The sequence below is a fragment of the Perognathus longimembris genome, chromosome 20 (assembly GCF_023159225.1).
Source record: "Perognathus longimembris pacificus isolate PPM17 chromosome 20, ASM2315922v1, whole genome shotgun sequence".
In the NCBI taxonomy this organism is placed as follows: Eukaryota; Metazoa; Chordata; class Mammalia; order Rodentia; family Heteromyidae; genus Perognathus; species Perognathus longimembris.
This window is the reverse complement of record NC_063180.1, coordinates 16,012,482-16,027,288: the sequence shown is the minus strand read 5'-3', so window position 1 is coordinate 16,027,288 and position 14,807 is coordinate 16,012,482. Positions and strand designations below refer to the sequence as shown.

Here is a 14,807-nt window from a genome sequence, read left to right as displayed (position 1 = left end):
TAGCTTAGTGGTAGAATGCTTGCCTAGCATGCATGAAGCCCTGGGTTCAATTCCTCAGTATCACATATACAGAAAAAGCCCAAAGTGGTACTGTGGCTCAAGTGGTAGAGAACTAGCCTTGAGCTCAGAGACAGAGCCCAGGCCTCAGTTCAAGGCCCAGGAGTTGTTGATTGGGTTACAAAGAAAATAAAATTTAGGAAAAACCCATGGTAGGGATATGACCTTTCAATCTCCTATGCTCTCAAGTGAAAGTATTATATGAAATGTTACAGCCAAAATATCAGAGAGCCTTTATATTCTTCAATAGATATGGAAAAAATATTGCAACAATATCCTCTCTTCTATTTCAATAAGCTAGGCAAATTCTCAATTCTTTCTGAGGATGAATACTTAGGGTCATTTTTTTTTTTTGGCCAGTCCTGGGCCTTGGACTCAGGGCCTGAGCACTGTCCCTGGCTTCCTTCTTGCTCAAGGCTAGCACTCTGCCACTTGAGCCACAGCGCCAGTTCTGGCCATTTTCTGTATATGTGGTGCTGGGGAATCGAACCCAGGGCCTCATGTATACGAGGCAAGCTCTCTCGCCACTAGGCCATATCCCTAGCCCCCTTAGGGTCATTTTTAAATTAGGAAATTTAAGACCATTTATACTAAAAACTTTTATGTTTGTACTATCTTATTATACATAAATTTCTATCATTTAATGTGAATTAGCTTTTCCCCCATTAAATCTAATAATTCTACCTAAGAATAGCTATTATTCCCCTAGTTTGTAATATGAGCCAGTATATGAATGAACAGCAGAGTGGCATGGACCCTAAGCTCTGTATGTAGATTGCCTGAGTCTGTTCAAATGACAGTTCCATCTCAATTCCCTTACTTGTAAAAGTGAGAAAAATTCCTCTATCTGGCTCCAAGGGTGTAGTGTCTATGCTTTTAATAGGTGCTTCTCATAGTTACCTCTCAATAAATGTTATTAACCTCTGTAACAATATAATTTTGCTGAAATTAGAAAATGTTTTAAATAAAAATGAATTCTTCACCTTATGTGGTCCTAATTTATGATCCAAAGTAAAACACCCAAGAAGAACATTATCTAAGGTATTTTTAGATATCCAAGGAACTTGGAAATGGTAAGCTGCAGGTATGTTCAATTGGGAGAGGCAAAAGCTAATGTGCCAGGCATAGTGTGCAGTTCACTGTATCCCGAGACCAATCTATTAGTTACCTGAACAATGGCTGGGTCCTGAGGCAAAGAACATTGTGGTTTGGGTGGCTCACAGACAGTGAGGTCTTTAATATCACTCCCACGGAATATGATGTATTCAAAGACTTCATCTCGAGGTGGTATTGGACGATCTGTTGGTCTGTCTTCTGTACCAAAGGATCGAACTGGTGAGAAAACAGAGAACATAAGCTGCATCTACAGCTCACCATTCTCAAGTAGGCCCTAGCAATTATGTTCCAAGTATTAAGTAGTATTCATTAATTGGTAGCAAAATATAAGACTCTCATAGACTTTTTCTGCCTGTCTGGGTTGAAAATGCCATCATTCCAAGTCTCATAGTCCTGATTAGCTAGAATTAGTCATAGCCCAACGGCCCCTGGCATAAATGTATGCATTTTAAAAGACTCTATAGTATAAGGCTATGTTCCTGCTAAAACTTCATTTGTGTCATTGGTGGTTGTGGTCAGCTATTAGAAATGTTCTCTCCTGAATTGCTCATTTATTTTTAATGTCTTCCTTCAGTAAAATAAAAATTCCCCAACCTATGTAATAACTTACTGGTTGGAAAGGGTTGATATCAACTAAGCTTTTTCAAACGTCCACACAACAAGAGTTTGAGCTTCAAGACAGAAAAGACAAAGTGACGACAGTTAACACTTAGCTTTTAAGCATAAGCCCTCAAGAAGCTGAGCTGTAAGCTCTTCAGACACATAGGGGAGCGTAAAACGCCCTACTTACCTAAAATAGCTATCATATAATTAAATCTCATTATTTTAACACGGAAGACATTATTACTCAAAGTTAAACTGTGGACCCCTGTACCAGGCAGGGTAAGCTGGCTACAAATAAAGATGTCTACTCACTTAAGACTTCCTAGGGCTGGGAATGTGGCTTAGAATGTGCCTAGCACGCATGAAGCCCTGGGTTCAATTCCTCAGTACCACATAAACAGAAAAAGCCAGAAGTGGTGCTCTGGCTCAAGTGGTAAGAGTGCTAGCCTTGAGCAAAAAAAGCAGCTGAGGGACAGTGCTCAGGCTCTCAGGCCCCAAAACTGGCAAAACAAAACAAAACAACCTACTTTCTGGGGGCAGAGTCCAGAAATTTGAATTTGAGCTTATTTTCTGTGTCTCTCAAAGTCTCAAGTTCACTGTTTCGAGACTTCTGAAAATGTCTATATCTCATTAAGTAAGATCTATTTACATACACTCGAAGTATATGAAGCATGCTTTAATCTTGAAGCCTGGCCTGGATCAAATGTAGAATTTCCGGGCTGGGGATATAGCCTAGTGGCAAGAGTGCCTGCCTCGGATACACGAGGCCCTAGGTTCGATTCCCCAGCACCACATATACAGAAAACGGCCAGAAGCGGCACTGTGGCTCAAGTGGCAGAGTGCTAGCCTTGAGCGGGAAGAAGCCAGGGACAGTGCTCAGGCCCTGAGTCCAAGGCCCAGGACTGGCCAAAAAAAAAAAAAATGTAGAATTTCAGGAAGAGTGTAATTCTTACAACCCTGTAGAGGACATTGTAGAATGTGATTAGAAGGGCCCATGTGGCAGGAAGTCAGCCACAGACACTGAAGGATCCAATGAAAGGAGGCATGGGAAGTGCAGGAAAGTAGAGGACTACTGTCACTACTCTGCTACATTTCAATATGAATTAGCGCACATGTAACTGGTGAGGGAATTCTGTTCATATAGAAATTAAATTGGCGGGGCTGGGAATATGGCCTAGTGGTAAAGTGCTCACCTCGTATAACTGAAGCCCTGGGTTTGATTCCTCAGCACCACATATATAGAAAAAAGCTGGAAGCGGTGCTGTGGCTCAAGAGGTAGAGTGCTAGCCTTGAGCAAAAAGAAGCCAGGGACAGTGCTCAGGCCCCAGGACTGGCAACAAAAACAAAACAAGCACAAAAGAAATTAGATTGGCTCACCCACTATTTTGCACACACAGGCAACTGCAGGTAAACACAGCAAGCCACAATGTGGTAACTCTTCTTTCCTTCTTTTCCTTTGCTAGGACCAGGGTTTGAGCTCAAGATTTCATGCTTGCTTGTGAGGCAGGCCCTTTTCCACTTGAGTAATGTACCCAGGTCTTTTTGTTATGTATGTTGTTCCTAGGACTTGAACTCTGGGCCTAAATGCTGCCTGTGAGCTTGTTTTTGCTCAAGACTAGCACTCTAGCACTTAAGAGCCACAGATCCACTTCCAGCTTTTTTGGTAATTAAACAGAGAGGAGTCTCATGGATTTTCCTGCTTGGACTGGCTTCCAGCCATGATCCTCAGCTGGAAGGGAGTTCAAGGCCCAGGTCCAGCATGCACACAACACACAAAAAAGATTAGCGAGGTGGCTCAAGTGGTAAAGTGCTTGCCTAGCAAGCATGACACCTTGAATTCAAACATTAGGACCACCAGAACTGGACTTGTGGCTCAAGTGTTACAGCACTAGCCTTGAGTAAAAAAGCTCAGGGGCAGTGGCCATGCCCTGAGTTCAAGCCCCTGGATGGGCACTAAATCAATAAATAAAATTCAAGTAAAACTACCTGTAGTTACTACGATTATCAACCTGACAAAACAGTTAAATACAAAACTCTTGCTTTTTTTTTTTTTTTTTTTTGGCCAGTCCTGGGGCTTGAACTCAGGGTCTGGGCACTGTCTCTGAGCTTCTTTTTGCTCAAGGCTAGCTAGCACTCTACCATTTGAGCCACAGCACCACTTCTAGCCTTTTCTGTGTATGTGGTACTAAGGAATCAAACCAAGAACTTCATGCATGCTAGGCAAGCACTCTACCACTAAGCCAAACTCCTGGCCCAATTCTTGCTATTTTACTGTGCACAGGTATCTTCTTCTCTCCCTCCCATCATGTGGTGGTACTAGGGGCTGAACTTATAGCCTTAGACCATGCTAGACAAGTGCTCTATCAACTAAGTCTAGCCCTTAGCCCTTTTGTTTGTACTTTGTTTTTGAGACAGTATCTCAAGGGGTGGGGACTCATCTGAGACCCTCCTGCCTCCACCTCCAGAGTGGCTCTAGGATTACAAGCAGGCGCCACCACTGAGCTTGGCTACAGATAAGATTTCTTTACTCTTATTATTCTTTCCGTCTACTATTATTTTCTTCAGACTTACATTGTTCTCTCTACTTCTGATACACAAAATCATGGCTCATCTTACCCCACTAGAAAAGGAGGAGATTTTTTTGGCACTTAACTACAGACTGTCAGAATTACCAAGTATTCTAGTAACAAAAAACTGTTTCCAAGGCTACGAGTTCTGGCAACTCCACTAAATAGGGCAAATAAAAGAATCAGATGGGGGCTGGGAATGTGGCCTAGTGATAAAGTGCTTGCCTAGCATGCATGAAGCCCTGGGTTCCATTCCTCAGCATCACATATAAAGAAAAAGCTGTGTGGGTTTTGGTTTCTTTTCCCTCCAGAAATTGGTTTTATTTGACATAACCAAGTCTTAAGTTTATGAATAAAGGAAACCCCCCCAACAAAAAAAAGGAAAAGCTGGAAGTGGCACTGTGGCTCAAGTGGTGGAGTGCTAGCTTTGAGCAAAAGAAGCCAGGGGGGCGGGTGCTCAGGCCAGTTCAAGCCCCAGAACTGGCAAATAAAAAAAGAATCAGGATGGAGGACCCTTGGTGTTTCTATTCTAGGTAGTGATTTTGGGATTGCTGGATTTAGATCTCCAAGTCATGTAAGAAATCAGTACCAAGTACCCCATAGGTATTTTACTCAGAATATGAAGCTGTTAGTCTTTCCATTGGGGCTATGGTTTATGACTATGGCTAAATTATCAAGAAGTGGATAAACTATGCCAGTGGCTAAGAGTTAGCAGAAATAATCTGCTAACAACTTGCCATATTTATATTCTTCCCCCATTCCTGACTTTTTTTTTTAATAGACATGGGGCTTGAACTCAGGACCTGGGCACGTCTCTGAGCTTTTCCATTCAAGGTTAGTGTTCTGTCACTTTGAACCACAGTACCATTTCTGGTTTTCTGATGGTTAATTTGGTAATAAGTCTTTCTTGCCTGGGCTAGTTAGGATTACAGGCATGAGCCACAGGTGCCTGGCCCCATCACTGATTTTAAGCAACTGACTTATATAATCATTCCACTGCTGAAGCCCCCTGGTTTCCATGGGTGATTATTCTGATACACCAACATACACATCAGTTTCATTTTAGGAAACAATGTCACAGTCATTTTAGCCTCACATGGTTTAGCCACTGTGCTTACTTGAGGGTCCAGTGCAGAAACTACGCCTGTATATGCCACTGATTATTCCCTTAAACTTTATATTAAAATTATAATTGAGCTTGAGTCCTAAAGCAAAACTTTATTTCCTCAATAATGTTAATTAGGTCATAAAAACTCATTCTTTTGCCAGGTATTGTTGGCTCATGCCTGTAATCCTAACTACTCAGGAGGTTGAGATCTAAGGAATCACAGTTCAAAGCTAGTCTGGGCAGGAAAGTCTATGAGACTCATCTCCAATTAACCACCTAAAAACCGGAAATAGAGTTGTGATTCAAAGTAGTAAAGCACTAACCTTGAGCAAAAAAGCAAGGACAGTATCCAGACCCTAAGTTCAAGCCCCATGACTGATTAAAAAAAAAAGTTTTTCATTCTCTTGCATTGTTACTCCCTGAAATTATTCAATATTCTTGTTACTGTAAGGACACCAAATATTTTAATTTTAAAGGAGAAATATAGTTGTGAATATGAGAAAACATTTTTTGGAGTTATCCCCAGGAGACACCTACAGCTTAACAAGCTAAAATATTAAGTCATGTGCATTTAATAACTCATTAAGTAAGCATTCATTCATCCCAGGAGCTCACTCTGGAAGAAGCAGGTTGAAGGTGAGGGCAAATAATAGACCCATATGTAAATAAACGAAGAAGATTAAGCATAAAAGGTTGTGCTAGGAATAAAGAGCTGTGACCAAGACTATAAACTCTATGGATGGCTGAAACAAACTGTGGCCCAGATAATTCTTGAACATACTTAACAGATGGACATAAAAGAGCCTTTTCAGGTTGTCTTTTAAGATTTCTTGACATTTACTTAGGTTCCTAGGATCAAAGCCTCTCAAACTCACCCAAGTTAGAGCTAGTTAGTCTGTGAACCCTCCAAAAGACTATGAAGAGAAACAACTGTACAATTTATTACATGTTTTTAATAATTACACTAGAACAAGCACAAATTATAAGTTTACCAGGGGAATGCAGGACCTCTGAGCACCCAAATTCCATAGATCAAATGTTAACTGACCAAAATTTTCAAAAGCAGTTTTCATTTTCATATAAATTGTAAGCAATATCCAAGTTAAAGGCCTAAATTATAATATGGAACACATAAACCAAGTCAATCTTTTACTAAATTTAAAAATCTAAACACCTGGGGCTCACAATGTAGCTTAGTGGTAAGAGGGCTTGCCTAGCATGCACGAAGCCCTGGGTTCAATTCCTTAATACCACACACACAGAAAAGGCCAGAAGTGGTGCTGTGGCTCAAGTGGTAGAGTGCTAGCCTTGAGCAAAGAGAAGCTCAGGAACAGTGCACAGTCCCTGAGTTCAAGCCCCAGGACTGGCAAAAAATAAAAAATCTAAACACCATATAACATACAAAAAAATCAATTTCAAGTACAGTACAGAGCTAAATGTGAAAAAGCAAAAAACAAAACAATAGGCTTGAAAAGATAAAAAATATCTGTGATCCTGAGTAGAGAAAGATAACTAAAGAAGAAACAAAACAGCAACAAAAATGAAATAACAACAAAAAGCACCAGTCCACTAGCCATAAAAGTAAAGCTTCATGAACATGTCTACACTTAAATTCAGAACTTATGACCAGGGGCTGGGAATATGGCCTAGTGGTAAAGTGCTCGCCTCGTATACATGAAGCCCTGGGTTCGATTCCTTAGCACCACATATATAGAAAAAAGCCGGAAGTGGCGCTGTGGAGTGCTAGCCTTGAGCAAAAAGAAGCCAGGGACAATGCTCAGGCCCTGAGTCCATGCCCCAGGACTGGCAACAAAAACAAAACAAATAAACAGAACTTATTACCATTATAAGAAACCATTAAATAGGAAGATTTACAATGCACATATCCAATAAAGGACTCACATTCAGAATTCTAGGAAAGATGCATGTCAAATGAAAACTGACCAATAAATTTCAAAGGCATCTCATGAAAGATGAAATCCAGGGCTGGGAATATGGCCTAGTGGCAAGAGTGCTTGCCTTGTATACATGAAGCCCTGGGTTCGATTCCCCAGCACCACATGTCTAGAAAAGGCCAGAAGTGGCGTTGTGGTGTAAGTGGCTAGCCTTGAGCAAAAAAAAGCCAGGGACAGTGCTCAGGCCCTGAGTCCAAGTGCCAGGACTGGCCAAAAAAAAAAGAGAAAGATGAAATCCAAAGAGCTAAGATATAAGAAGACCTTTGACTTTATTGGTAGTTAGAGAAAATGAAGATGAAAACCACATTAGATTACATACTTATGTAGAATAATAACCTAAGATCCCAAGTATTATTGTTGGTGGGGAATATAGAACCAGAACTCTTGTAAAAATGAACTAAAAACTAGTAACAGGGGCTGGGAATATGGCCTAGTGGCAAAAGAATGCTTGCCTGGTATACATGAAGCCCTGGGTTTGATTCCTCAGCACCACATAAATAGAAAAGGGCCAGAAGTGGCACTGTGGCTCAAGTGGCAGAGTGCTAGCCTTGGGCAAAAGCCAGGGACAGTGCTCAGGCCTGAGTCCAAGGCCCAGGAATGCAAAAAACAAACAAAAAAAAAAAACCCTAGTAACAACTACCATGAAAAACTGCTTAACATTACCTAAAAAAGACAAAGACACACACATTCTCTATGTTCTCTGCGATTCAAGTTCCAAGAATACAACCTCAAGAAAACTATCTAAACATGCATTAAACACAAATATTCTTAGCAGCAGTGTTCACAATAGCCAACAACTATAAACAATCTATGTCAATCCAAAATCCCAGGAGGGATAAATTTCTGTTATATTCATGCTGGAGAATTTTATAGCAATAAAAGCCTAAAGTAGAAATGGATACAAGAGATTTTTTTTTCTTTGCTGGTCGGTCCTGGGGCTTGAATTCAAGGCCTAGGTGCTATCCCTGAGCTTCTTTTTACTCAAGGCTAGCATTCTACCATTTTAGCCACATCACCACTTGCAGCTTTCTTTAAGTTATTTGTTGATGAGTCTCATGGCCTTTCTTGCCTGGGCTGGTTTCAAACATTCATCCTCAGATCTCAACCTCCTGAGCTAGGATTGAGGATGCCATCAATTCCTTGCTTGGTTTTCTTCTCTTTTTGTCTTATTTGTTCCTTTATCCTTCTTTGCAACAGAGGTACAAAGGGTGAACAAATGCCGTAGTGGTACTCACTACACACTATGTTGAAAATGAACTATACAACTTGTAGATGTGGACAGGAGGGAAAAACTGGGGGACAGCAAAGGAAGGAGGACACTGTCCAAAAAGAAATGTACTCTTTACCTGACTTATATAACTGTAACCCCTCTGTACATTACCTTTATAATAATTTAAAAATTTAAGCCTACAGTAAAACAGCATACAAAACAATTGCATTTATGTAAGTTCAAAAATGGCTATAACTATATTATTTAGGGATATGGACTTACATAGTAAACTATAAATGCTTGAAAGCACTTGTATCTACTTTAGCAAGGTGGTAATTACAATACTGGGATATAAGATGGGGGAAGGTTCTGGGTTGCTGCCAACATCTGTCTAGCCCTGGGTGGACGTCACAAGATCTGTTTCCAAATATTCTTTTTAGTTATCTTTTCAGATGTGTAGTTACAGTTCATATTTTATAAGGAAGCAGCGGGAAACTCTCCCCAGAGAAATTAAAACACAAAACAAAACAAAAACCCAGTAATACTAGCCAGGTGTGGTGATGGATATTTGTGGTCTCAGATCTCTGGAGGCTGAGATAAGAATATTATAAAATCAGTTCAAGGCTAGCCTGGCCTACGTTGAGAGCCTGTCTCAATAACACAAACAAAATAATTCTAGCCTTTTTTTGTATTTTTTTTGCTGGTCCTGAGGCTTGAACTCTGGGCCTGGACACTGTCCCTGAGCTTCTTCTACTCAAGGCTAGCACTCTACCACTTGAGCCATAGCACCACTTTCACCTTTTTCTGTGATTTTAAAAGGTTAATTAAAAAAAAAATTTGATGGGCTGGGGATATAGCCTAGTGCCTGCCTCATATACATGAGGCCCTGGGTTCGATTCCCCAGCACCACATATATAGAAAACGGCCAGAAATGGTGCTGTGACTCAAGTGGCAGAGTGCTAGCCTTGAGCAAAAAGAAGCCAGGGACAGTGCTCAGGCCCTAAGTCCAAGCCCCAGGACTGGCCAAAAAAAAAAAAAAAAATTGAAGCAAGATCTCTATGTAGCCCAGATCTGCCTGCCTCAGTCTCTAAACAGATTAACTGTTTGGGGCGGGAGGGGGGGGGGGGGGATTCGCGCATCCTAGGAAGAAAACTCAGAGCCTGGGTGCTGTCCCTAAGCTTATTCACTCAATGGTAGCACTCTACCACCTGAGCCACAGCTCCACTTCTGGCTTGGAACCGTGTTCCTCAGATCTCAGCCTCTTGAGTAGCTAGGATTACAAGCATGAGCCACGGTCACCTGGCCAAATTAACTCTTAATCAAAAGTTTAGAGAGAGTAAGAGAAGGGCAGGATGTAAAAGTATAGCATTTGTCCAGCAATGTGCATAGCCTTGGGTTAGACCTCCAGCACAAGAAAATAAGCACAAAATAAAAAGTACCCCAATACTTAGGAAGTTAAAGCAGGGCTGGGAATATGGCCTAGTGGTAGAGTGCTTGCCTCATCTATATGAAGCCCTGAGTTCGATTCCTCAGCACCACATATATAGAAAAAGCCAGAGGTGGCACTGTGGTTCAAGAGGTACAGTACTAGCCTTGAGCAAAAAGAAGCCAGAGACAGTACTCAGGCCCTGAGTCCCAAGCCCCAGCACTAGCCAAAAATAAATAAATAAATAAATAAATAGAGGAAGTTAAAGCAGGTGATCAGAAAGTTTGAAGCTAACTTAAGCTACATTTGCAGGAACTTGTCTTAAAGAAATAAGTAAATATATAAGTAAACAAAACACAGAATAACTGCATTTTACAATATTCTAAGCTCTGTAAATAAATTTTTATTTATTTATTTTTTTGCACCAGTGGCTTCTTTTTGCTCAAGGCTAGCACTCTACTACTTGAACCACAGCGCCCCTTCTGGCCTTTTCTATATTTGTGGTGCTGAGGAATTGAACTCAAGGCTTCATGTATACAAGGCAAGCACTCTACCACTAGGCCATATTCCCAGCCCCAATTTAAATCTTTTTAAACTATGACTCCATCTGAAATTTGAGGTGGAATTTTCAGGTATGAAATTACTTGAAAAATCATGTAAATTCTAAAAATTTAGAGCTCCTCAGTTCTAATTTTGAAAAGTTAAGTGTCCAGTACTACGTGGCTAGTTAGAAAAAGGCATATATGGATACAGCAACTAAATATCAATGCCATAAATACAAGTAAATGACTAAGCACTTTCATTGCTGCATTAATATGACAACAGAAACAATTATGTCTTACAAATTTAATTGATATCATGAATTTAAGTATAAAATAATAAAATACTAACTCCAGAAGCTATTGAAAAATTTTTAATTTTATATGCTGGGCATAATGGTATAAACCTGTGATCCAGCACTTGGAAGGCTAAGGCATAAAAATTATGAGTTTGAGGCCAGCCTGAGATACCTAGCAAGATCCTATCTCAAAGACAACAACAGGGGCTGGGAATATGGCTTAATGGTAAAGTGCTTGCCTAGCATGCATGAAGCCCTGGGTTCCATTTCTCAGTACTACAAAAACAGAAAAAGCCAGAAGTGGCGCTGTGCTATCCCTGAGCAAAAGAAGCTCAGGGACAGTGCCTAGGCCCTGAGATCAAGCCCCAGGACTGCCCCCCCCCCAAAAAAAAAGGAAAAGAGCTGGGACTATGGCCTATTGGCAAGAGTGCCTGCCACATGTATATGAAGCCCTGGGTTCGATTCCTCAGCACCACATATATAGGAAAGGCCAGAGGTGGCACTGTGGCTCAAGTGGTAGAGTACTAGCATTGAGCAAAATAGAAGCCAGGGACAGTGTTCAGGCCCTGAGTGGCAGCCCCAGGACTGGCAAAAAAAAAAAAAGTAAAAGTAACTTCAGTATTGACTATACAGGTATTGATGAATGATAGTCATTAAACTGGCCAGACACCTTTAAGTTCATTTTGGGTAAAGTAATATTTTCTAAGCCACTTAATGAGAAATATTATTCTCAATTTTTACATAGCTTTCATCAGGAACAGACTTTTTCATAATTTCATACTGGTAAAAAAAAAACAAAAAACACCATCCATGAATCCAAGAAGAACTTACCAAAATAATTTGAAAATAAAGGCAAGTAAATTCTGAGTTATAGCCTGGCACTAGTGGATCACATCTGTAATCCCAGGTAATCAATCAGGAGGCTGATATCTGAGGATCTCAGTTCAAAGCCAGTCCAGGCAGCAAAGTCTGTGAGATTCTTATCTCTAATAAACTACTCAGAAGTGGGAAGTGCTGCTGTGTTTCAAGTGGTGAGGGCTAGCCTTGAGCACAAAGAGACACAGAGACAGTGCCCCCAGGTCCCCAAGTTCAAGCCCCAGGCCTGGCAAAAAAACAAAAACAAATTCTGTTATTTAAGAAGTATTGGGGCTGGGGATATGGTCTAGTGGCAAGAGTGCCTGCCTCATATACATGAGGCCCTGGGTTCGATTCCCCAGCACCATATATACAGAAAAAGCCAGAAGTGGCGCTGTGGCTCAAGTGGCAGAGTGCTAGCCTTGAGGGGGAAGAAGCCAGGGACAGTGCTCAGGCCCTGAGTCCAAGCCCCAGGACTGGCCAAAAAAAAAAAGTATCGCTGCTTGAATCTAATAACTACAGGTAGAACCTTGCATCCTGAAGTACAGTGGTTTCTAGGGTTAAAACAAAAAAGAGCAAGTTTAGGGTATTTGGTTTTCTATACTACTCTCTCTTGCACAGAGCCTCAGAGCACCCAGCTTCATATAGCTCTTTTAAAAACCGTCTAGATAATTTCTAAATGTGTATAGTCAGCAGGACTGTGGTGGTTTCAAGCCTGTAATCCTAGTTAATTAGGAGGCTGAGATCTGAAGATAGAAGTCTGAAACCAGCCCATACATTCTTAGCTCCAATTAGCCACCCAAAAATGGGAAGTGGAGCTGTGTGGCTAGCCTTGAGTGGAAAAAGCTAAGGGACAGGCCCTGAGTTAAAGCCCCAGTAAACACATGTGTATAGTCAATGATTTTTAGTCCATTTTCAGAGTTGTGCAATCATCACCACAATCTAATTTGTGCTCTACTCTTTAGTCAGGGATTAATTTGTTTGGTTTCATTTTTGTCTGCCATGCTGAGGATACCCAGGCAAGCATTTTACCATGGGGCCACACCCATAACCTACATACAGTATTGGTCCACTTCATAAGGAAAACTTCCTTACCCATGAATAAGATCTGTCTCAACACTGGTGCTATTAAAAAGATCTACCTTTTAGTATGTCACTAAACTTGTTTTGTACTGTGAAACAACTATTCCTTTCAGCTAATGATTTAAAAACTTGAGATTCAGAAGAATTTCTTCTTACCCCTGAACCTCTGTGAGTACCATGCCAGGCCCTTCATAATTAACTCTTACCAGATGTACTGAGAAAATTACTGGGGCTATCTTGCTTCCTAAGGATTACAAACTGTTGTAAGTTCCTTTACGATCAAGAACTTAAGTTTATTTTTCTTTCCGGTTTCCTGGCAGAGCAAAAGCACAGCATGTGTGAACGGAAAACAAAACCCAATACAGATTGTACTCGTGGCTAAACAGTGGGTTAGGGGCACTTTCTTCATTAGCCCCCTCCCAGGGATCATCTACCGGGGGGTGTTTTGATCGAGTGTCTACAGAACCCCTAAGGACAAGTGTCCTGGATCAAGCTTCAGCTCTGCTTCCTACTGGGGTGCCCCCCTCTCCACCGAACCAGGGTCTTAACAAACATTTTGTATGTGCAGCCCTAAAGGGACAGTTGCACGAAACAGGTGGAAAAGGTTTCGGATGAACAGGTTGAACATATCCACATAACAGACCAAATAGGATGTGACTGCTTGGAGGTGTCCGGAGTGGCATTTCGAGATCATTGGAGTCCGCAGGGCAAACCCAAAAAGTTTGTGGCACATTACTAAAAACAGAGTGCCCTCGAGAAACATCGCAACGAGTTGAAATTAGGAATAACGAGCAAAGGGGTGGGGAGAATGGAGGTGGGAAAATATGCGGATGCTAATGTACAAAGCAGCACGGAAAAACTCTAGGGAGGCGGAAAAATTCTTTTGAATACTCGGGCTTTGTCTGGTGGCTAAGAAGATAGAACTACGGAATTTAGGACTTGGAACATAACGAATTGTCGGGGTTCTCTGAGCCCAGCTCTCAGGACTTCGGGGCCGCACCGCCGCCCGCCCGCCTGCCAGCCTGCCGGGTATTCGTAGTTCCCCTGAATAAGGCGCGGAGGGCGGAGAAGCGGAGAACCTCGGAGGAGGCGGGCCGCGGCTTGGGGCCTCGCCCGAAAACGACAGAGGAAGGAGGCCGCGGGTCCGAAAGCCAGGCGCAGCCCGAAGCGGACGCCCAGCCCAACCCCGGAGGCGCAGCCCGGCCTCCCAGGGCCAGGGCCCGGCCCCGGCCCAGCCCCGGTCCCTAGGCCCGCTAACCCAGCCCAGACCCCCGAGGCCTGGGCCCAGCGAGGCCCGGCCTGGCGTACCTTTGGCGAGGGCTACGGTGGAGTTCTCGGTGTCGATAGTGTAGAGGATGCCCTCGTAGCGGATCTCCGCCTTGGAGATGAGGCTGATCTTGCTACCGATATAAGGAGTGCCCCCGCTCATGGCGCCCGCCGCCGCCGCCGCCTTCCCGCCGCCTCTGCTCCGGGCTGCTCCTCAAACAGGCAGCTCCCACGCCGCTACGGCCGCTCCCTCACACTACTCCTAAGCTCGCTGGCTCGCCCGCTCCCTCCCTCACCCGCTCGCCCGCTCCCGTCGGCGCCTCACAGCAGCCGCCTCAGACCCAACATGGCGGCGGGCCGGCTCCGCTACCCTCCCCCCGCCCCCCGGCCTCCCGCCCTCAAACCGCGGCGCGGCTGGAAGCGGCGGTGGTGGCGGCGGCGGCGGCGGCGACGACGGCGGCGGCGGCGCGGAGCATGCTGGGAGGGCGAGGCCTAGCGCGCTCTCGCGAGATTCCCTCCCCAGCACCACCACCACCACCACATACACTGCACACAACATAACACCTCCGGCCGGTCTTCGTTGCTCGTGACTCCTGAGGTGATCGGAACGGCGGTGGGGAAGTTGGGGCTGGGGACGGAAGGCGGAAATACTGCGTGGTGCTGACACGCGGCCTCCCAGCTGGAGAAGTGCCCCCCCCCCTTTTACATTTTGGTTATTGTTTT

At 43.2% G+C, this 14,807-nt stretch overlaps 1 protein-coding gene and 2 long non-coding RNA genes across 7 annotated transcripts in view; 2 read left to right on the top strand and 1 right to left on the bottom strand.

The window, feature by feature from the left end:
• Lsm14a (LSM14A mRNA processing body assembly factor) overlaps positions 1–14,376 on the bottom strand; it is a 34,055-nt gene extending 19,679 nt beyond the window's left edge. For all 5 annotated transcript variants that reach the window (XM_048329775.1, XM_048329773.1, XM_048329774.1 and 2 more), the window contains exons 1-2: positions 14,127–14,376; positions 1,226–1,389 (exon numbers count right to left, since the gene is read on the bottom strand). In XM_048329775.1, coding sequence (XP_048185732.1) covers positions 1,226–1,389; positions 14,127–14,247 — 285 coding nt within the window. In that variant the 5' untranslated portion in view covers positions 14,248–14,376. The remainder of the gene's footprint in view (positions 1–1,225; positions 1,390–14,126) is intronic.
• Positions 1,396–10,100, top strand: LOC125338793. The gene is made up of 3 exons (XR_007208361.1): positions 1,396–1,648; positions 8,983–8,989; positions 10,081–10,100. It is a non-coding gene; the product is annotated as an uncharacterized LOC125338793 (long non-coding RNA).
• On the top strand, positions 3,314–8,338 carry LOC125338792. The gene is made up of 3 exons (XR_007208360.1): positions 3,314–3,325; positions 6,078–6,080; positions 8,197–8,338. It is a non-coding gene; the product is annotated as an uncharacterized LOC125338792 (long non-coding RNA).
• Positions 14,377–14,807: the final 431 nt, after the last annotated feature.